This window comes from Condylura cristata, unplaced genomic scaffold, assembly GCF_000260355.1.
Source record: "Condylura cristata isolate star-nosed mole 26May11 unplaced genomic scaffold, ConCri1.0 scaffold00004, whole genome shotgun sequence".
NCBI lineage: Eukaryota > Metazoa > Chordata > Mammalia > Eulipotyphla > Talpidae > Condylura > Condylura cristata.
The window spans coordinates 25,394,613-25,419,508 of NW_004567105.1; the positions used below are offsets into that span (position 1 = coordinate 25,394,613).

The 24,896-nt window shown below is 37.5% G+C and overlaps 1 protein-coding gene across 3 annotated transcripts in view; it reads right to left on the reverse strand.

The window, feature by feature from the left end:
• SYT1 (synaptotagmin I) overlaps nt 1-24,896 on the reverse strand; it is a 451,270-nt gene that overhangs the window by 72,053 nt on the left and 354,321 nt on the right. For all 3 annotated transcript variants that reach the window (XM_012720263.1, XM_004675861.2, XM_012720262.1), the window contains one exon: nt 6,870-6,987. In XM_012720263.1, coding sequence (XP_012575717.1) covers nt 6,870-6,987 — 118 coding nt within the window. The remainder of the gene's footprint in view (nt 1-6,869; nt 6,988-24,896) is intronic.

The following is a 24,896-nucleotide window of genomic DNA, read 5'->3' on the forward strand; positions in this document are numbered from 1 at the left end:
TTTTTTTTTTTTTTTCCCTGGAAACTACTGTTCAGCCTTCATGAATAGCAGTCCCTTTATTCTGTGGTCGCTGTACCTGGGTGTCAGCTTCTCCTGGGTGTCACCTTAACTCTTCTTAATGACTTAATTTCTGAGAGGATTCAGTTTAAAGATTGGTCATCTCTTTTTTAGATCAATTTTCTCACACCTGAGGGATTCAAATTATCAATATTATAATTAAGCATTTTGTGTGTCATAGAATTTTATAACACTCAAGCCTAAAATTACGATGACTCCTCCTGACATCACAGATAACTTATGCATATTCTTGTCTTGTTAGCTCAATAATTTGCTGGCTTATTTGCATATTATTGCTTGACCCTGATATCATGGCCAATTAATTTGCATATCCCTGTCTAATTGGCTCAAATAAGTTTTTGTCACTTTATTTATTGGCCCAGTTCCCAGGCTAGTGGGTTTTAGCTCAAATCCATGGAATTTGGAGTGGGTTTGTTTGTCATGCTTTCAGCATGAAAGGACAGGTAAGGGTGGTAGTCAAGGAAGTAAAATTGAGCTATCCTCTGCTTTTACCTTCCCTATCAGTATACAGAGGTTGAAGGAAAGAGGATAATTTAGATGTGTGGACAAGGTATTCTCCAGGAAGGAAGAAACTGAGCTGGAGAAAGGAATTAAAATAATTTAAGGGAATTTCAGTTTATAAGTCAAAGTACATATTCTACATCACTGACCCAAAAAAATATACAAGTTAGGCTGACCTGGATCTCAGCTAATATTAATATGTATTAGTTAAGCATCTAAAGTGTGATTTTCTTTTTTATATGATCGTGTATAAACATTTCAGATCATACTGTGTAAATTTAAGATGTACAGCATTTGGTACATTTAGATATTACAATATGATTACTACCTCAACTTCAGAGAACATGCTCTGAAAAGTATAGTTGCTAACTTTCAGATACATAAGATAATGTGACATTTTCACATTCCTCTCCCTCAATCATTCAGCTGTAACTTGGTCTGAGGTAGTCCCTGCAATCTTCAATGTTAGCATGTGCGCTGATGGTAATGTGGGTAAAATACCACATCTGACCCATACTGCCTTAAGGAATGCTCTGCCTCTAATACCGGTGACTATGTTCTGTCTAGTAGCTGGGTGAGCTATTGACTTTCACTTCAGAAACTTGGCCTTTCTTTCTTTCAAACAGTTATATCCTTATGCTAGAAAGCTTTCAGAATTTCCCATCACCACTTTACCCACGTGCCATCACCATAGTCCCATGTACTTTACCCACCCCAATTTTGATCCCATTCCCCTCGCTACCTCCATAGGATGTCTCTGGTTTATAGTCGCTTGTTGTTTTTAATTTTTATTTATTACAAATGCTTTTTTTTTCTTCCTGATCCCTTACACTCCTGTAATGGTGAAACTATCCAGTATTTTTCTTTCTGGCTTATTTCACTAAGCATGATCCCTTCCAGCTCCATCCATGTTGCTGCAAAAGACATGAGTTTATCTTTTTTGATTGCTGAGTAATATTTCACTGTATATATATATCACATGGTAATGGCACATATACCATGGGTGAATTGGTGGTGGGACGTTCACAGAAATTACAACCAAGATGAACAAATGCACAAAATGAATGATGTAAGTAAATAAATAAATTTTTTAAAGGAAAGCTTTCAGAATTTAATTTATGATATAAACCTTAAATTGAACTCACAGGCTTGACATTCCTCATTAAAGTTGTCAGTCAGGGGTCCTTCCTGGTGGTGCTACAGGTTGGGACACGACACTGTGAAGCTATCACAGCCACTGTAGCACAAGTTCGATCCCTGCCCCGGATTTGGTCCACATGACGAGCAGACCTCTCCTGACCCACACACTGCTCCCCTAGTAGTGTACTTCATCAGTAGGCCTGTTCTGTTTCCCACTCTGTTTCTGGTGAATCCTCTCACCCCCTCCCACACTTCTGGCCTGTACCTCAGTTCTGTGTGTATAAAGAAATAAATCTTAAAAAATAAAAAGTCAGTAGTTTCAAATTTCTGGGATGAATCCTCATTTCCCCCCAATTGAGGAAAGTAATTTTGACATAAAAAGGGATAAGGAGAAGGTATGACTTGTTGTAAATGAATATAAAAATTACATAACTTGCAAAAATACATATCTATACAGACACAACATAGGGAATCGTAACTCTTCCAATATCTTGGTAGGCCTCCTTGCTATAGGCTAAAGTCTGTGTCTTTGTACCCTTCCCTCAATGTGATAATATTTGGAGGTGGGGCCTTTAGGAAGAGATGAGGTCATGATGTAGGGGGGTCCTGTAAAAGAGACCCTGGAGAGTCTTACTCTTTCCTTGGGAAGACACAGCGGAAATACAGCCATCTATAGCCAGGAGGTGGGCGCTCTTGACACTGAAGCTGCCAGTGACATGATGTTGGACACTGGGCCTCCAGAACTATGAAATCAATTATTTTTTTTCTTATGCCATCTAGTCTATGACATTATAGACTAGATTATGGCAGCCATAAGAACTGAGATGCGTTACACATTCCTGCCTACTGTTTATAAAGAGCAAATGTTATGGTTTAACGGGATATTTACTCCAAACACGCAGATGCATAAAAGCCAGTGAAGACACAGAGATGTGATTACTGAAGAGGTTTTTCTCCAATGCAAAAGCCGTTCATCACCTGCACCAACCTGATCGTGAAGAAGTCTTGTAGCCCACAAGATTCAACATTTTAGTGTGAATAGCTAGATTCAAAAACTCTTGCTGTTGTTCACGAATACTTGGGAGCTGGGATACTAAGCATGCAAGTGCCAGGAACTACCATAGAGATGGGACTTATCCAGTAAGGTCACATGGTAAAGGAGGGAATGTTGGGGCTTTCATGGTTTGCTTTATGGATACAGAATAAAGGCAAAATATTTATACATTGAATTTTTAATTAATATAGCAGGACAAATTATTTAAGATCATTTCCTCATACAAGTTCTTTACTATTTTTGGTTGATGAATTCTATATCTTGTCTTAATCTACTATTGGCTTTATATAAAAGGCAGCTTCACTGATAATGTTTTGCCTGAATTGCTCAGTCAATCCCATCAATTAGCTGACTCCCCCCCCATCAATCAAGTAATTTGTTAAACTGTCCATTGGTTTTTTATTTGTTTTATACATAGTCCAAGATTTGATAGTTACTAACAAAAATCATTATAATATTTAGTTATCACTTAAGTATGCTGTTAGATGACTTGATTATTCCTCACAATCACTTTATAAACAAGAATTTACTATTCTCACTTTTTGGAAAATGCAACTGAGGCTTAAAAAACAAAATAACTCATTTACTGTCAAACTGCAGTAATGACAAGTGGGATTGAAAGCCAGGCAAAACAGCCCAATTTGGTTTCAATTAACTAGCCATTTCCAGCAAATGTAGTTTGGCATTTGAATTACCTGGAATGATCTCATTATATAATTTTGATCTCCTCAGACATAGGTCAACTCACTTTTAGACAGACCATCCAAGTACTTAAAGTTATTTTGATGGTAAGTAGGTTAAACACATTTGAAATGCAAGGCTTGTTTTTTTCAGACCATAGCTCCTTTGTAAATAATTCATTATTCATTCAGGAATGCTCACAGCTACCTGTCAGCAAGGGCATTATGGGAGATATAAATACAGCACACAGACTAGTAAGAGAGAGGCCTGATGTTTGAAGAATGTAAACACACTGCTATTGGCATTTAAAAAAGCTTTGTTCTATTGGGGTACATCAGAAAAGACTTCCCAGAGTCCTCCACCCTCCACCTAAAATGCTCTCTCCCAGACACCCCTAAATCTCACATCCTCATGAGTTTTAGGTTGTCAAAATATTACCTGTACAAGAGCTTTCTTTGAGCATCCAATTTAAAACTATTCCCCACATTTCTTATACTACTTCCCTGCCTGTCTTTCTTTGTAGTTTACTGCCTCTTGGAATACTGTATACTTTTTATTATTTTGCTGACTTTCTTTGCCTCCATATTAAAACTGTAACCACCACATGGGTTGAGTCTTTCTACTGTTTGTACACTGATATAAACCTAGTTTCAGAATAATATTTAACATAAGAATGAAGAATGGATAGGATTTAGCTGAGCATTTTTTGGAAGAAAGGGAAATCCAGGTGAAGGAAGTGACTTAAGCAAAGAACGGAGGCAGCAAATTGCACAGCCTATTTGGAGACCAGTATGATGGCTGATAGTGTTAAAATGTAGAAATATGGTGGCCCATAGTCCGAAAGTCTATGTAAAATGGAATGATTCTGACTTCAGAGCTCCCTGCTGCCTGTAGAATTAAGATTAGAATTCCTTAAGGATATTTTTTTTATTTATCTTTATTGAATATTTAAATCCATTCCAGGTAATTCCGAGGTGGGGGATATAGACCCAAGTTTATGTGGGTTTTGGAGTTAATATAATTTTAAACTCTGTCAAGACAGACTGCTTTAATTAGCCATTTCCAGAAAATGTAATTTGACTTTAGATAACAATACAGAAAATATAATATCATGAATGCTAAGTTATATGTGCCCTCTGGCCTTGCCTCCTTGAGGTCACAATGCAGCTAGCTGAGGGTCTGGTAGGTGTCATCCTGAAGCCCTTTGTGGGATGACTGTCATTTACCTGCCTTACATGATTATGCCTGTGAAAGCCTGTAAATATGTTCTGCTAGACACAACTTCCCTTAGACAAATCTCAAAAATGCCTGGATCTCTTTTGAGCAATGATATCAACAGATGGATGATGAAGAAGTCAATGTCATGAGACACAAAATGGGCTTAAAAAACAAGATTGAAACATCTGGGATTTTTTTTTTTAAGATTTTATTTATGCACAGAAGAACTGAGATACAGGTTAGAGGGGTGTGTGTGTGTATGTATGTATGTAGAGGGGTGGGAGGGATGTTCAGGTAATTCACCAGAGTCAATGGGGAGCAGAACAGGCAGATCTACTGAAATACACTGCTGTGGGGAGCAGCAAACGAGACAGGTGAGATCTGCTGTACCATCTGTGGGCTCCCTCCCTGACTGGGGCTTTAACTCAGGCTGCATCAGTGATAGCGTGATAGTGCTGAGACTTCACCCCTACTCCACCAGGGAGGCCCCTGTTGAAATATCTGTTATGAGCACAGGAACTCACTTCTATATCCTTCAAATAAGACAGAACAAATGAAGAAACCTAAATGTTTATTGGCTTCGATAAACTCTGTTGAATGGTATAAGGTGAATTAGGAGGAAGGCGAGGGAGCAGTAAAGACAGGAGGTGACAAGATGGCTGGTCTGGGGGGGTTGCAGTGGAGCATGTGAGGGGATACACAGCAGTAAGCAATAATTTTGGCTACTGAACCAATGGAAAGAGAAAGCTCAAAGTTATCTGAAGTCCTATCTCAGGATACTAAGTGGATAACTAGCAGTGAAATGATCTTATAATTAAAAATGTCTCTATTTAAAGAAGTGCTGGTACATTAAATGCTCCTTTTTAAGGTTTAGGTTTAAATATAGTACATTTATTATCAGTACTGGGGTTCAAATTATCACATCTTCAGCCAGTGTGGAAGCCTCTTGACAGTAGTTCCTAAGACTTTTGATATGACACAAGTAACTTCCTTACTTTCTAATGTGATGAGATGATCTTCTCTTGTCTTTTATACTTTGGTGCCACACCTGAATTCTATTATTTCTCTAGTAAACTGCAGGTTCCCTTAGAGGCAAATTTTATTTGAAATTACATGTGCATTTACATCCATTTATACATATATTCTGCATTTTAGGTACATTAAGGAAACTGCTTATTGCTTTAAATTTGCTGTTATTAGGCAAAGAAATGGGGTCTTGGTGACATTAAAGAGTTACTGCAGCTTTTGCAGGCAATTTATTTATAAAGAGAAATAAACTTAGGCACCAGGAGAATTGGGTTGACATATCTGTGGTTCAGTAAATGGGAACTCAGCTTTACCATTTTTTAACTGTTATGCTTTAGAATATAAAATTGTCTGTCTGCATTAGGGTGACCTTTTGAAGCTATGGTGTTTTTATTAGAGGAAGAACTGAATAACCAGTGAGGCTGATTCTAATTCCACAGCTACAAACAATGAAAACTCTATTTATAATGACCTTGTGGCATAACAAGAAAATGTTTCATACTTTAATGATTTACTGGGAAATTAAAACGATAATCAATTTAATGACACTAAAAATAAAAATATGTTCATGTGTGGAAGTGAAAGTCCTTGAGTTGACTTTACTTTTGAACAAATATACCTGCTTATTATTTTTTTAAACTAAGTGTGGTTTTAGAGAGCTTTAAATCCAAAAATTCTTCCTCATCCCCCATATAAGCTGTAGAAAATAAATACATCATGGTGGGGGAGGGGGTTCAACCTCAGATTTTATTCACATATACTTGAAATGCTGAATCTTTAATAAAACTGTTGTTAAAAACTGGGCTAGACTGTGAGCTACTTAAATGGGTCTCAGAGAATACATTTTGTTTCATGTCATGGGTATATTTCTATCAATAAAACCAACCAAAAAAAAAAACAAAACAAAACCCTGAACTTTCAATGCTATAGAACTGAAAATTGATACTTTGGCTTTGAAGCGGGAAAGTAGATCTCATCCTGTCTGCCAATTCCAATGAACTGAGTGTGCCCTCCTGGGCCCTAGACTGGGATGAATTCGAAAGTGCTTCCAGGCTCAGTAGGAAAAAGAACTGCGATCAATTAAGGAGCGGGGAGTCACAGCTGGTGTGCTATGTTTTTGGTATCTATGATAAAGCAACATTAAAAAACCCAATAAACATCACAGACTTACCAGATAAGCCGCCCACATCCATCTTCTTCAGGTTCTTTGCCTCCAGGATGACAACAGTCAGTTTGCCAGCAGTAGGGACGTAGCGAAGGGAGAAGCAGATATCGCCCAGTTTCTCTTGCTGAGAAGCAATGAGAGAGTGTAAGTAATTGTTCAAATATCGGTGAACCTCGTGTGTGTGCATGCACACTGTAAATTCCTAGGGAAGAGGGGTACGGCAACTCGAGCTTGAAAATCTTAGATTGATTGAGTTTACCCCAATTTCATACCCTAAACTATCATCAAGAATGGCGATTTATCTATACTTTACATTCTTAACCATCATTTAGCACGATATCAGACCAAGATGGATTTTTGAATAGCACTGTAGAACTTGGCAAAATTTCATAACTTAGAGTTGAAAAGAGCTTAATGCTTTTCCAGTGGAATCAACCGATCTAAATTATTTTCTTCTCACATTTCAAATAGGATTATGATTCATACTTCAGATGCTGTGGTAAATGACTTGTATTTTTGTTCCATTGAATTTTATTAATAAGAAATCCTGAATTCCTAACAGTGAATGCCAACAGAATATGTATATTCTGTTGGCATTCACTGTTGCCATTTTTATATATGATGTTTATATATATATATATATATATATTTATACACACCCCCACACCCCCCCACACACATATAAAACACATATATAAATTTTATCCTAAAGTTTGTAAAAAACTTGGTAGTAGGTAGGAACATTGAAATACTTGGTAACACTCCCGGTGCCACATTTTAGGCCCAGTGGATGTTGACCAGACCTGCATTTGAGCATTTCTGAACAACTGATTCAAAGTTCAAAATGATGATGGTATATAGACTTTTACTTTTTTTTTGCTTTAGAAAGAACTCCTATGGTTTTTCCTACCTTAAATGTCTCACTTTTGTACGATGATTAGCTAAGAACCATGCTCTTGCTCAATAAGAATTTTTGCATTCATATTTAGGAGGAGAGGGAAGTTTAGAAAAAATTTAGGGAAATCTTATTCTGATTCAAACTGTTCTCCCCTCATTCCTCATATTTTTTTTCTTTCCTTCAGCTGAAGTAACATTGGTTTATATGATTGTGCTTCCAAATGAACATTTGTATGTATAAACACTTAACCTCTCCCCCCCCGCTCTCCCCCCATATTCGCTGCTGGCAATGATTATTTTCTTCTAAGATCTGAGTTTTTTTTGTTTTTGTTCATTAATTAGTTTTGTTTTTCACTATGGATGAAATCATGGTCTTTGTCTCTGATTTATTTCACTTACATAACTATCTAGATCCCCATGTTACAAATGCCAGAGTTTTATCATCTCTTTAAAAGTAATCTGAGTGGTATTGGATTGTGTACATATACTACTTCACCTTTGTCTAATCGCCTGTCAATGGTGGGGGCACTTGGTTTACTACTAGCTCTGGGTTATGGTCAGTAATGTTATGATGAACATGGTCGTGCGTATCACTCTTCAAATTAGTATTTTTCTATTTTCCAGCTACACACCAAGAAATGGGATAAGTGGATCATGTAGTATTTCTAGTCCTCATTTTTTGAGGTATCTGCATAGTTTTTGTTGAAATCATAGATGCTAAATGGCTTTCTGACATAGGGAATTGGGTGTATGACAATCAGGGCTTATTCACTAGTATCACTCCCTGCTCCCTAAAGTGAAATGTGATTTTCAAGAAGGCAATCTTGTAGACTTTGCAGAAAGACTTTTAACATTGGCCTGTGGTATAGAGTCCATATCATGAGCTCTGCTCATGGTATGTTCCCCTTGAGATCATATTGAGTCTTACCCACATGTTTATTCCTTTATTATTATTTTCATTTTGTTGTTGAGATAACATTGGTTTACAACATATGTATGATTTAAGAGTATAGAGTCAGCTCTTATGATGTATGTTCTGACATCACAATCACCACCGAGCATCAATAATCTTTTGACACAGTGAAAAGACCCTCTCCTCTTTACTCTGTCCACCCATCTTTCCCTTCAGGTAACCTCATTTCTTCAGTAAAATTTCTAGGGTTTGCTTTGATTTAGTTTTTTCTGTTTGTCTCTTTATTTTCCATATATAAATGGAATCAGAAAATATTTATCTTTTTCCTTCTGACTTACATTTTGCTTAGTATGATTCTCCTTCAGTTCTATCCATGTTGTTGAAAATGGCAATTCCCCAATTATAAAAACAAAGATAAAAACCTTACTTATAACTTTACATATGTGCTAAACCATTGAGAATCATTGAGTCTCCTGTATAGTAATGACTGATTACATGTTGTGTAACAATTTAAAGAAATGTAATTCTGTTTGGGGGTGGGCATTCATTATATCCATCTTTAGAAAAAAGAAAGTGTATATAGCTTCCTGCCTGTTCTCATTTGTCTGCAAGTGGAGAGAGAGAGAGAGAGAGAGAGAGAGAGAGACAGCACGCGAGCACTTAGAATTTCCACTAGATGTCATCACATGGTTTGAGCCAATTCTTTCATTCCCTAAATTCTTATAACAGCTTACCCATCCAATCTCTTATGTTATACTAAGAACATTTAGTTTGGTATAAGAACAATACCATGCACATTCTGCCACATAACTGTAAACTCTTCTAAGATAGGGTTCTTGCCTGAACTAACAACTTCCCACATATTTTTCAAAAAGTAAATATGGAAATTTTAGACAATGCCATTTTTTTAAAATGATTTAGGTCATCTTTCCCTTCCATTATGTAGATAATAGAGTTAGTTTTAAAGTGCTAAATTTACCTGAAGTGTCTACTCACCCCTAGGAATTAATTTTCACATTAGGAGAATCTAGTGGAATAAATTACTTTTTTATAGTCTCTGAGAATACAAAAGGGGAGTCAATATCACAGAAATTAGTACAAAGTATGGACAAATTCATCTGAAGCTTATGAGACAATTGAGAAATGGAAATGAGTAAAATTGATGTTCAAAAATTCTCATTAAGAGAAGGGTATTTCCCCCCACCAGATTCTATCTATTCACCACAATTGCCTCTCTGGGGAACTCATTCTGTTGGAGAATTGGGTTACTCTAACCATTCTAATTAGGCCTTTTAGACATGACCACTCTTTCTTAAATGACACCTCTCCTTCTATCCCATCATCTAATTCCCCAATTAATTTATGGGCATTTCAATTGTCTTAAGCAAGGAAATGTTACAACATATCTGTCTTCCAGTATCTTTTTATTCTTCGATCTCAGCAAATGCAGGGCATCTTAAAGATTTTACACATTAGCCTCTGAATAGAGCAGCTGTAGAGTTTGAAAAACCATGTCACAAATGAGAGAAATATGAGTATTTGCCTAGGATTTTAAGGCTATTGTATGGGGGAAGTATGTGTTTGGGAAAAAGTCAATTTGGGTATATTGGGAGAAGGAAATATAGAAAAGTGCTTATTTTTAGCAACCTTCTTGAATATACATTTAATTCATTAATTTAGGAACTTAAAAATATTTCAATGCATAACTGGTATGCCAAATTAAATGTGTTTTTATATTAATCAGTTGAAATTACTTTTCAATGTTTTATCATCTTTATATCTTTGAATTTACAAGCTACTAGAAAACTGGCACTGCTTTTTTTGGGATTCATGTTCTTGATGGCATCAAGTAGTGAAAGAAGCTAATTTCTAGGAAATTGCAAGCAAAGTATCTAGTTTAGACACACTGCATTAGCTAAATTTTCTGAGGTATATGCTTTTTATGATATTTAAAAAAATAGATTTTATAACTTTATAAAACTTTGAGAACTGAGTTTGTTTAGTTTTTCCTTACTAGAATACCAGCTCTATGAGAGAAGAGACTTGTTCATGGCTGTGTTTCCAACATTAGAACAGTGACTGGAGCTTCATACATTCTTATTGAATGAATCAATGCTCATTCCCAGGACGATTAGATTGTTTTCCATAACATCTTCTACCATCACAGGTCAGATTCTCCAGAGAAGTAAATCAAGAGGTTGGCAAACTGGAGGTTTGTCAGAGCTTGTCTTCTAGGTCAGCACCTGTGTGTGTGTGTGCGCGTGTGCGTGTGCATGTGTGTGTGTGTGTGTGTGTGTGTGAGAGGATTGCAGGGTGGGAGACAAAAGGCAGAGTTTTCAGGCAGCAGGATTATGCAGGAAGAGAAGTTAGACTGTGATGCAATCACATCAGAGACCAAAGAAGACCCTCTTGGAGCTCTGGAGCTTTATAGCTCTTAAGAGATTCTGAATTTTGAAAAAAGGATGAGTTGCTATGCTTCTAAACCTACTAGTCATTTGTATGGCCTGTCCCCTACTTTTGACTAGGAGTTACTTTAATTGAGGATGTTGAATTAGAGGAACTCAGTAATGAATTGTCAGGCATCAACATTCTTTGCAACCAGTGGAATAAATGCATTTGTCCTGAATATGTTGTAAGGTTTGAGGGCTCACCAGAGCAAACACCACATCCCTATGGGCTAAGACTTTCCCATCACCAACTTTTTGCTAAGTCAGAACATTCATCTGCAATGACTTTAGTTTTTTCTACATAATCAAGTTACCTCTACCATTAAACAATAGTCCAAATTCCTTATTTTTAACTGGGCACCTCCTTACTATTCTAGCCCACAAGTATTCTACTAGCAATTGATTAGATTCAGGATGGATCCAGATTATTTTTTCCATGTTTCATGTAGGAGGCCCTTTCTCCCTAACTCTGAAGAGGAAAACTTTATACTAGTTCCCTATGTGCTCCAGGTACATAAAAAAGTTGCCCAGTGAATTACTGTTGACTGTACTCAAATGAAAACCTCACTGGCTTGGCTTTTTAAGTAGCAGTATGGGCACTAATGCTCTCTCAACATTGTCTCCAGTGTAATAAATGAGTAAGTGATGAATTTATTTGGAGTTCCTTCTTTGTGTCTGTGCAGGGACATTGCCATGTGAGCTCAGTCATGAAACTAGAAAACACTTTTGGAAGTGTAGATTTTTTTTATAAGATAATTTCAAGACCCTGTAGAGTTGCAACCGACAGATTACTGCTTTTGCCAGTATGATTATCGCATGAAGGGGCCTTATTACTATTAGGAATTTCAGCTTTATGTATAATTTATTTTAGTCCGTTGCCTTGATCACTTGGTGGAAATTGCCAGTTAGTGTTAGAAAGTTCCAGCTGTGAGATTCGGAGAAATTAACCTGCTCTTTTAGACTATGGAGCTGACAATCAGAAAGCACCTTTGTTCTGAGCTGCTTGATAATTTCATTATTTTTTTTTTAAGCAGCCACTGAATAGAGTAGACACAGATTAATGATTTAATAGACAGCTACAGCGATACCTCTTTGAAAAGCACTATAGACATTAGAACAGAGGTCATCTCCAATGGATAAATTAAAAGCTTGACTTAAATGAAAATGAATATTTATTTGATGTCTTCTGTAGTACCATCCGTCATTTGACGTGTGAAAAGAGGGGTTCACTCTAGTGACCTTTGCAAATGGGGCTAAATTCACATGTTTTTTGGAAGTGCTGCGCTTTCCAATGTGTTTCAAAAAGGTGCCTGAATTGACTAATGCTGTGACATTTTAAGAGGACATACTCTATGTTAATCTATTTAAGATTTTCTATTTGTTAAATTATCTATAGATTTTCTATAGAGGATTTTTCTAAGAGTCTGGGAGTCTCTTTAGAGGTGAGAAACATACGTCGTTCCATCGTTGGCCTGGCCTCCATTTATAGGAACCCTAACACGTTCTCTACTTAGCAGAAGAGCAATGTCAGGTTCTTAATTTTTATAAAAACTCCAGTACCTTTGAAATTCATTTTTTTTTTCCTACGACTACTCTCATACCCCTGAAGTATTTGCCAAATCAGTATTTACATCTGATGGTCCAGATGGTCACAGTGTGAAATGTTGCTGTGGATTCACTCAGGCTACAAAGACAATGTGGCCTGGTGGACTAATGTGCTCTAAATTGTTCAGGTGAAGGAGACAGTATATTATGTTTTTGAATACTTACGACACAACATAAACTATTAACATTTGTGTTCATTCAATTACTTACTCATTTCTGATAATAAATGAGTTTCAGTATAGACCTTTTGAGATTTCATGAATACCTGGATTCATAAAATGACTTTAAAGAACTTCACAATCACCAAAACACTGATAAAGGAGGTTACTTGCTTCACTACTAAGAATAGCTGACAAGTAACGGGATAAGATGACACTGGAAGTCCTGTGGAGCAGGATGAGATTGACACGTACCTTCATCAGACTGGTAGAGACTACACCAGAGGGGACATGGAGTAAATTTATATTGCATAGCACACAAAGTGGGTGGAGACAAATGTCTAGAGGCTGTGGCCCAGGGCAGGGCACATAGATAGCAGGACTGCTGCCAGAGCCATGAGCTCTGGGGAGGGGAGAATAAAAAATATGGCGGCACACACTCTTGTACAGGTGAAGCCCCTGGGGTCCAGAAGAATGACAGAATTTGCGCTCTCGAGAATACATTTTTCTTCTTTCAACTCTGAGGACTGGTACTGAGCTTGTGAAATGCACTGAGCAGACAGAGCAGAATCTCAGGTTTGGCGCTCCAGAAATGGGTGTTATCAGTGGTGGTGAGCACAAAGGAGCACATTTCCAACATCAGCTGGACCTCTCCAAGCTCGCCCCCTATCTTACTGCTACTGGAACTGCAGATGCCGGTATCTCTTTATGGAAGATACGGGAGACCAAAATTATCAAGTCAAATGTAAGCCACTGTTAATCACTGTCCTTGATTTTTTTTTTTTTTTCTGAGTCAGACCTAATTTTAAATATTCTATTGTCCTCAGGTGACTTTGAAGCTTTGGGGGTAAAGTGGCCTCTTCCAGTAGTTATTTGGGTTAAGGGAACCAATGTTAACCTCTTTTATTTTACCCTGCTAGAGGTGGGGGTGGGGAATGAAAGAATTCATCAAATAGAGAGTGGGAAGAAGAACAGGCAGATCTACTGAAATACGTTGCTGAGATGAGCAGTGGGTGAGACAGGAGAATTCTCTGCCATATATGGCAGAGTTAGCCCTCTACAACACGAGGGAGGCCCCCATGTTATCCTTTTTTAAAGTGTAAATGGATACCAGGTAATTAGAGCAACAACTTTCTTTAAAAAAAAATATGCAGATTTGAGCTATGCAGTTACAAAGAAAGCATTATCAAGGGCTACTCTGCCCTAAGGTAGGCCATTGAGCAGATGTATATATTTGAATGATTTACACATAGGCTTACAGAGGGAGGACATAAATTTTTACTAATTATGCTCAAAGTCTGCAACCCAGTTCACATTGGGGTGCCCTGTAACACAAGGACTTTGTAGTCTGATTTTTTGTCACTCCATAGTTAAGATAGCTACCATAGTTACCATAGATATTCCTAACTACTTTGAGAGGAAACTAGCATCTTGACAGAGCAAGCTCAGAAGCTAGGGTACTGTTTGATTCAAAGAATCCTTTTTCCTTTTTAGTTTTGGGATGATGGTGACTAAAGGGAAATAGGAAGGAATGGCAGTGAGACAGAATTATGAGCTGTTGTTTCCCTAGGAGTGTTTTCCTTCTGTGGAAAACCTAGAAGGATTCTGGGTGAATCCTTAGCTGCTCATGAGGGCACTCTAAGCATATTCTTCCTTTCCACTAAAATAGACAATGCTTTCTCTCTGTGAGAAGTATGTAAGATCCATCTTGAGCCATGAGGGGCCAAAACCATGAAGAGAACCAGAAAGGGGATAAAAAGAACATAACATAGAATGTGGCAAGTCACACAGAAGCTGGTGAGGAGAAAAAAGCTAGCAAAGCAAGGTTAGAGAAGTTAGAGCAAGAAACCAAGCTTTTCCATTTCTGGTTTCAGCTGGTAATGGTGTCTGTTCATAGCAAAGGGAAGTCTTGAAAAAAGAGGGGAGGCACAGAAAATGCTCATAGATTGGGTATGGGGGGGGGAGACTAAGCAATGGGGAGACACAGAGAAAGGAACAGAGGAGGGAAATGAAATTTGAAGACAGTAAAGGAAAAACCATGGCAGCTTATTTTGTCTTCCATTAAAAAGAAAGCAGAAGGAATAGAGATGATAAGGAAAAATCAAACAATGTGGGACTGGCAAGTAGAGCAGTGGGAGGATTTTGGAAGATTTTTGTATGGATTCACTTCTTAAGGGATGAGAGGCGTTGTCTGGCTGAGACTATGTGGTGGACCTTAATTATTAGTTCAACTGGGAAGGACCCAGGAGATGGACTTGAGGTAATTCAAATTCAAAGAAATAAAGAACGTATAACCTCAAATGACAGAAAGAAAATGGATATATTTAATAGACCATGTTGGGAGGAAAATCATGAGGCACTGTGGTGATTTCCCCAAGTGAGCTAAAGTTGGTTTGTTGTTAATTCTTGGTAGGACTGAAACAAGGAATATAGGTCAGAAGGCATTTTCAATTAAAAAAAAAATCTGTATGGTATGTTGAAGTTCATTCACAGCAGCAGAGAGATTTAGCATTGGAATGAGGATATAGAAAAGTGAAGTGTAGATATTGTTGAGAGGAATATGGGCTTCTACATTCCAGCTGCTTTTAATCCAGAACAGAGATTTTTCTGGCTTTGCTGGGCATTGCTAGAGCTGCCCTTTATATATATGCCAATGAGTCATATGAGCAGAGAGCACCTGAAAAATAATCCTAGGTAAGGGCAAGGTACATGAGAAATTGCACACAGAAGCAAGCTATGTTTTTGGCTTAAGTGTCCCCCAAAATAAAGGTTGCCATTTGTACGCCTTTGAGAAAGATGAAGGAAATTGTGATTGATGAAATGGAGGCAGCTACTGTAAATATTACATTTTATTTATAATTCTTTCAAATGGATTTGAATATGCACCAAATATCCAAGCAAGCTAGGTAGAAAGAGAAAGAGCTTTGATAAAAATGTCTGGAGAAGATGGCTCTTAGGGAAGCAAGGGGCATCACTACCCAGGAAGAGAGACCTGTGTTTGAAGTCCACCGAGGAATAAAGCAGAGCCCTCAGAGAACCCTACACAAGGGAAGTTCAAAAGAACTAAGAGACAAAAATAACAGACTTCTTATAAATGAACACAAAAGCTGTGGGCTTGGGGGGGGGGGGATGCTGAAAAGTCCTTACATCCTCCACAGTCTTCTGGAAACCCTCAGTCCAGTCGTCAGGTCTCAGGCTGCGTCTGACAAAGCTGCCGAGGATGTGAAACACCAGAAAACTAAGCCAAAAAGTGAAGAGCTGCTGATCATGTAGAGCCACTGTAAGCTAGCAGCTGTGAGTGATAGAAATACAGAAGGCCTGAGATGTCAGACTTCAAAGACAAAGGCAGGGGATGCCTGGAATGAGCTGAAAGGCACTTCAAGGGACAGTGTTTGGAAGCTTATGTTGTCAATGTAGAAGAACTAAAAAAAGGAAATACAAGCCACTGGATTGGGCCGTCAGCACACATTCATCTAAATATGTATAATGCTTTGTTTTTCTAATACTGTGGATAAAGAGAAATAATGAAAATAACCAGTTTAACTCAGTTTCTCTAGACTTTCTAGGATGTGGCTCTAAAGTTAGACACTGAAGTAGTCACTGATCTTTTGAATGGAGCTTTAAATCTTTAGATCCATTAAATGTATATTTGTTACTTTAAAAAAATAGAGGAAAGTATGAAGAGGAGATAATATATCATAGAAATCAAGGAGTTAGTCAATTATTATCTCAATAAAACTAGGAAAATGAGTACAGAAACAAATGATTTAAAGACACCAGGAGACCTAAAGGTCCCACACAGGAGTAGAGAAAACACGCTGTAATAAGAAAGCGTGCCAAAACGAGAAGCAGGGTAAAATATAAAGTATGAGTGCTTTATAATAAAGAAGTTAACACTCCAGAAGGGATTGGCTTTGGGATTCTTGATACTCAGCACCAGGGAAGAGTACCAGAGAGAGTGGGGAAGGGGTTGTTGGAAAGGAAAATGTGGGCTGCCTATGAGCCAGCGTGTGTGTGTGTATGTGTGTGTGTGCGTGTGTGCCCGAGCGCGCACGCGCGAGCGTCCATGCGAGCGTGCGCACATGTGTAGGGGGAAACAAGAGAGACCAGCTCTGTGAATGTTTCTGGCTCCCTAACCTCTATGGGCAAAATCATAGTAGAAATGGGAGGGTTTGGGTTAAAAGCTATGAGCATTTTGTAGACTGCTGGAAAGGCAGTTTCACCTCCAAAAATTTTCTGAAAATACAGAGGGGAACCTATTAAGATGATACTTGAATAGAGAATAAAGACCGTAGACATGAAAAGGAAAACTCTAAAGTGTTATACAAAGAACTACCAGAGAGGAGGTATACTTATGCAGTGGAAATGTTACTACATGAAGGCAGTGTAATTTGGGGTTGCCGGGTGTGGAACAAGGAGGACCACTACTTGCCTGTTCTGAGTGCAGCATGTTTTATACCTTCACATTTTTGAACATGCTGCTTTCTTTGCCTTATGGAACCACTCTACCTCTGTTTTCCCGCTGGATTCCTACATATTTCTCAACTGCCTTCTCTTTACTGAATCCCTCCCTGGCCATTCTCCAGAGATTTTTGGTCCTTCTTTAGCCTTTGTGTGTTGCCTTGACACCTTTCCAAATTCTCAGTTTTGCACTTGCATGCTTATCCTCTGGATGTTTATTTACCTTTTGCTGCATTCATTAAAGGAGGCCTGTATTTTGATCAGTTTTGCATAGCCAGCTATCTGCCATATGGCTATATTTTATGTAATCATTAGCACGGATTGGAGGTAGCAGGTCAAACTGTGAGGGATACATAATGAAAGGCTATGTCCTATACACTAGGGTTGTAAAACATAACAAAGCAACAACCCAGGTCTAGAGCATGTGGATAAATTTTTTTGAGTGATCATTTGGGTTTCTTATTGAAAGCAAAGAAAAAATATGGAAATAGATTTTGTGGATCAAACTTTCTAGGAGGGACAATGTCTAAAGACCACTATGGGAATAAGTAGACAAGATAAAAATGTAAAAGAGACAAAGAGAAAATCACAATTTGGGAGGGCTGAATAGGTGTAATGGTGATATATGATTGGGAATTTGACTGGTTCAAAGTGAGAAATTGTAACTAGAGCTCTATATAGTAATAATGCAGGTATCTCTGATAATAAAGAACTGGTAAAAAGAAAACAAAGTCACAGTATTAACAAAGTCACAGTATTAAACCTGTTCTGCAAATGAGAGGTATTGATATTTTTCTTTCTACTTTAATGTGAGAATAACCATTTTCAAGTTTTACCTAATCAACTTTTAGGCATTGAGTTACTGGGTTATGGGGAGATGTAATAGAATCTTCATGACTTGATAACATGATGGCTGATGTGGAATATTTGCAATTTTGAATAGGCATAAAACTCAGTTGACAGTGACCATTTTAGTCACTCCCCAGAGGTATTACACTTTACATTGATGGATGCTAGGAGAATTTTAAGGATTCTTTGAGATAACAGTGCAGGCATTTTTTAATTTACTGAGTTGTTTCCATGTTGCTGTGAAAAGAATATAATCAGATAAAAACAGAATCTCATGCATAGATGATTTTACTCAATTTTGGGGCCTAGATGAGTGTACAGGGAGAGCAATTATAGGCACATAGATTAGGAATTTGAATTTCAATTTTCATTTAGAGTATATAATTCCTTTAAAGTAATCTGAAGACATTTGCTTCACTTTAGTTACCTCCTTCAGAAAACAGGTTACAGTGAACTCATCTAATGGTGACAAAGTACAACACTTCTATAACATCTACATTAATCTCATATTTTTCTTAGTGCAGCTGTCCCATCATCATATTACTTTCTTTTTAGATTTTGACTTTTATCTCCTTGATGGTAATCTGTTCTCATTCACTTCAGCTTAAAGGTTATGCAACTAATTAGTGTATTTCTCATGTACACCTTGAGCACACTGCATGTTACGGCAGAGTTACAGAGGGAGTCAAGATCATCTCTAAGTATATTTGGAATTCAATTTGCCAAGATTTCACAAATTGTTCATTTTGCAGAAACAATTTAGTTTCCATCTGGTTTGCCTAGGGGAAAGTTCACTGGTGTTCATTGTTAAGAAAATCAGAACATCATTATGGAATTCAATGGTCCCTTGCATGGAAATGTAGATGTCACTAAATCACATGGTGCTGAAACACAGTTTATCTTCAAATGCCGAGGATGTGAATTCGAATGAAAGTCATTCTCCTCAGACAAAGTGCTAAGGCAGACCTTGTTTGCTCATTTGCATGTATCCCACTGACAGCTGGAGTGACCCTGCTGAGATGTCAGGGAGTTTTTAGTTATGTGAAGTACATCACAGATTTTTATAAGGAATGACTGCTAAGAGAAATTAAAAAAAAAAAAAAAGGAAAGAACGAAACCCTGCAAGTGTTATGCAAATGTAACTGAAGCATTTTAAACTGTGGTGATTTTTCTCTTTATTTGGAATCACATTCTGGCTTGTGATTTTTGAACATCAGGTTTTGATGAAGGAGTTTCTGGAAAAAGTAAATGAGGAAACTTCCATAAATCACCTGCTAAAATTGATCAATAGTTTATCATTTTTTAAAAACTGTGGTTTAAATCTATGATTTTAGGATGATCTAGTCGTAAAGGAGAGCAGCACTAATTGTTTTTTTTTTTATTTTTTTTTTTTTAAGATTTATTCACCTGTGCATACAGAACTGGGGTACAGGCCAGAGGCTCAGGGGCGGTGAGAGGCTTCACCAGAGACAGAGTGGGGAGCAGAACAGGCAGATCTACGAAGTACACTGCTGAGGGGAGCAGCGGGCGGGTCAGGAGAGGTCTGCCACGCCATGTGGTCACCTCCGGGGCAGGAGGCAGGCGGGAATCGAACTCATGCGGAAGTGGCTTCAGATTCTCAGTGCTGTGCTTTAACCCGCTGCGCCACCAGGGAGGGTCACTAATTGTTTTTTAAAGAAAAAATTTTCACAGTGAAATCCTATAAAGTCATGTTTACCAACTGTGTCTTAAAGTAGCTGACAGATTTCAATGGAAATCTACTTCAGATAACTAGTAACTGTCACTGTTCAGAAATTTCTGCAAGGGGACAAATGGAGAGGCTGTGTCATCCTCATTTCCGTGCTTTTGAAATGCATATTGATGCTTGACAAATACATTTTGAAGAAGAACTGAAAATCACAAAAATTAAAGATCACCTCATAAGTTTCAAATGACTGACTCCCCTTTTCCTCAATATCTTTCAACTAGGAGAAAGAATATGTGAAATCCAAGGTGCAGTACTTTGAATCTGAAATTGAAAAGAATATATATATAAATGTGTTATCTGAAAAAAAAAAAAAAAAAAAAACCAAAAACCTTGAGGCAGTTTGAGTCCTTGAATATTTGAAAGCAGTTGGGTGAAGATGAGTCATCTGTACATATGGCTACTTTTGTGAAATGCTAAGATAGATGAGTCTTGTAGTTTAAGCCTATTGGAAAATCATTAAAGAAATGTAAAGAAAATGTATAATATTATATAACCCCTTTGAAATTTATTCACCATGAATTAAAGGTATAGGAATGACCTAGTGGTGTCCCTTAAAGATGAAGTACGAGTTGGCGGGAATACTTTCTGAAAGAAGCTGTTTTTTATTATAAATTAAGAATACTGCTCAGTTATATTGACGATAAAATTGAATAGCTTGTATAGGTTACCCGTGGTCATTTTTCCTGCAGTCACTGAAAGTTTCCTATGCCGACATAGGAAAAGGGACTGGAAGCTAAATCCATATTCCACTAGGTTGTCAGGTTCTAAAAAATGATTTTAGACAGAGCCATTAAGACTGCAGTTAGATATATGAGTTCAAGTCTTGGTTTCAGTTACTAGCTATGTAACCTGGGGATGGTCTTAACTTTGTGAGACTTTGTATACTTATCATTAAAATGATGATAGTTTAAAGAAATATAAAATCAAAAAGCTTTACTTTTAAAGACAATTGTGAGAATTAATACATATTAAATGGCCTTCCAGAGGCTGTACATACTAAGTACTTAGTAATTGTCATTGTTAATAACATACTATCACTTATGGATTAGCTTGGAAATGTTGATACTTCATATCCTTTATTTATATCTTCAAAGCCATCAGTATAGGTTCTTATAGTTATTACATGAATGTGCAAATTAAAGCTCAAATCTGGGAAATAAGTTTTTGAGACAACATGGTTATTAGAACCCAGATCTGGTCTGATCAGCACCAAAGTTCATGCTCTTCCTTCTTTGTGGTGAAATTTATGATATTCAAATTTTCTTTCTATGTTGGATCATTATTCAGTAGTATTTAATACTTATGATATTTAATAATATGATATTCAAATTTTATATTTAATAATATATATTCAAATTTTATATTAATATTTAATAATATGATATTCAAATTTTCTTTCTACGTTGGATCATTATTCAGTAGTATTTAATACTATGCCAGTGAGAAACTGTTGACACAAAGAACTGAACTGGGGGAGAAAAAAAATCACATGACAGCTTTCCCTGGTGTAAATGTTCACAGCCAGATTCTTCATCTCCAATATTATGCATCATCTGTTAAGCAATTTGTAATTGCTTTCATATCTTCCTGAATGCACAGGAGTCAGCGGGCTACAATTCCTGAATGACCGTCTCAAGGTCTTTCACAAATATCTGCAGACAGTGAGATGAAAGGGTTTCTCAGAGGAGCAGAGGCATGTCCAAACACAGACTCCCCGATTTTCTTACATTACTAAGGTTGCCTGAGTTAAATATATTGACTAAAGGAGATGTATTACATCGTCTTGAATCAGAAGGGACAATAAAATGTATTCCTTTCTCCTCTCAGGAATTTAGTGAGGTCAAATAAGAAAAAGTAGGTAGAAGGATAAGCTTTCTGCAAAAGAAAGGATAAATAAACGCAAGAAAGGGATTATTTTAAACAGTGAATTAGAAAGTAAGGAAGGCAAGCCACCTTATTTAAACCAGTGGTAAAGTGCTATGTTCTCCATTCCCATGTGCTCAAAGGTAGAGATTAAAACTCCTGTTGACTCCATGTAACAGAAGTTGAGAGGTGAAATCTAAAGTCAGATCTAGATTTGTGATCTGGCTTGCCACTTAACAGGTAGATGACCTTGGGAAAGTTTTCATCTTCCAAAGCCTCATTTTCCTACCATGTGAAATGGGAAGAGTGATAGTACTAACCGAGGATAGTACTAACTGAGGTGAGAGCCATCATGTGCTTAGAATAGTGCCTAGGACATGTCAGTGTGCCACACACACTACTAACTATTCTAAGTAGTGTGCATTGCTAGCTATAAATAAGCACTATCCTTAAGTATTTATCTGTGTGTTCCCAATGCAGCACCCAGTGTCATGACATACACTACAATGCTCATATTTCGTATTCATAATGGAAGGGTAACACATGTGGCTGCCCATACAGATGGGCCACTCGGAGTCAACCCTCTTACAAGGTTGTTGGACTCACAGAAGCTGGGAGTCGTACCTGGGGAGGTGTCTATGGGAGACGTACTCTCAAGGTTCTTATGGGGGGAGCCAGGCCACCTCTAATATTGGTTTCTCAGAGTTGAAGTCTACTCAGTCCTTTGCTTGAGTAAAACATGTTTTGCATTTCATCTCCTAGTGGGACTTGAACTTGTTATTTTTGTTTAGAACTTGGATCAACACATAGTGTGTATGTGTGTGTGTGTTTTTGTTTTTCCCTTCACTACTGGCTACTAACTGTGGTGATTTGAAATGGCAATCTGAAAGTTCATGAGGAAATGTGAAAATACACCAGCATAAATAGTGAGAATGATGGTCATTTCTTTGTTTTCTATTCAAGATGTTTTTTCCTTTGGATTTTTTTTTAATGACAAATACATGGATTTTGACTTTGTTTATGAGGAATTTACAAAAATACTAGACTGGTAAGGAGATGATGGAATCAGAAAAATGAAGCAATGCTAGTTGACTGTGGGTATGGGTGGTTGTATTGTGAGCATTAACTACTATTTATTAAACATTTCAATTAGATTGGTTTTGGTAGGGTAAAAAAAAGGCTATAAATATGATCATAATTGGACCTTTTTAAATCAACTTGTCCAAAACAGAACTTATTGTTTTTCCTTAAAATTAGTGCATAATGCTGTAGTGTCATCTCTCACCCTATTTGCTCACTTCTCATCCAGCCAGAGTTGGAATCACTTCCAATGTTTCTCTGCCTCTTTCTCTTCTATCTAATCAGGAACATAGTACAGCAAATGCTATTTTGTAGTAGTTTTTTTCAAATTTGAGTTCTTGTTTTCATTACCAGATAGTCTAACAAACTCTGCAACAGTCCCCTGAGTGGAGGAACAACCCCCAGTTCATCTTTATACTGCCTGAGAGTTAACTTTAAACCACAGAGCTGATATGGCCACTGACACTTCGATACCCTCAGTTTCCAATTCTCAGCATAGGTGTTATCCCCACATTCCAGGCCCTGAAGTGTTTAGCTGTATTTATCAGCCCCCTGACCACCATCATTTTCCTCTCTTATGTGCTAGGCACTAACCAGATTTGATTATCTTGTTCTCTAAGTGTTTCAAAGTTTGCCCTGCTTACTCTACTTGGAAATCTTTCTTCTCAATGTGTTGAGTTCCTAATCATCCTTGATAACCCACTTCAAATTTAAATTCTGATCATGCCTGCTAGCCTACTCCAGACAGCATCATCCCTCCCTCTTGCCTTTGCACTTCTAGAAGGGAGAAACAATGCCTAATTCATCTTTATGTCATCAGGGCCCAGCAAAGAGTGATCTGTAGATGTATGACTGTTAAGCTGAAACATCAGATACATGAAAATTTTTCCAGAGGTTCCATTTTATTTGTGTGTTTTCATTTGAGATAGTTACATGTGGAAAACATAAAACATCTTTTCTTATGTTGGAGGCAGTTAATGTATATAATGGGTTAATGGCTGGAAAGAAACCGGATCAAGGTCTTTGTGATGATACATTCCCTGAAGCACAACTTTTGGAGTTGAAATGACCTGAGTTAAAAATATAGACTCTGTAACTTAACAGTCCTGTGACTCTGGGGGAGTCTCTTCATGTTTCCTTTGTAAAGTAAAGGTAACAATATTTCCCAGTTGTATATAGGTTGGCTGTAGATATTAAGCAGTATGTCTGGCCCAGAATACACTGCCTTTTTTTTTTTTTATTAAAAAGTTTATTTTTACATCATTTTTCACATTTTTTTTTTCATCTCAATTGTAATCCCCACGGGCAGAATACACTGCTTTTAATTTTATAAAGATGGAACCATTTTTATATGCCATGGATGGTATATATATATTTTTTGGTTTAGGAGTATAAATGTATATTCATGAGCTGAAAAAAATAATTGTGCTAACAGATATATGAAATAAATGTAGAGACATTACTCTGGAGAGTGGCCTAACTGTAGTTGTCAAGCTTAGGTATGAGGAGATACATAGCTCCCCTTAAATGCCCATCTAGTTTCTATCTGCAGTGACTATCTTTAGAAGGGAGATCTTCATGAGCCTTGTAACTTGACTTTTGGCTGCAACAGTTAAAATGTCGAAACTCAAAGGAAAAAAGACATGATACCACCCCAGCCACTTAGTCTATCTGCAACCTGAATCATCTTGCCCTACTTTCTTCCTGGGTTTAATATGTATCTTTTAACAGTTGAGACAGCATTTTTCAAATAAATTTATTTTCATTTATTTATTTTTCCATTTTTGTTTAGAAGAGCTATGTATGGCGTAGGCCAGAGGGGCGAGGGTGGGGCGGTAAGAAGTTTCACCAGAGATAGAGTGGGGAGGAGGAAAGGCAGATCCACCGAAATCCACTGCTGAGGGGAGCAGCTGGCAAGACAGGAGAGGTCTGCTCCCCGTCTGGGACTGACCTCAGGCCAAAGCGGTGATAGTGCTCAGACGTAACCCCAAAGCCACCAGGGAGGTTTTAGAC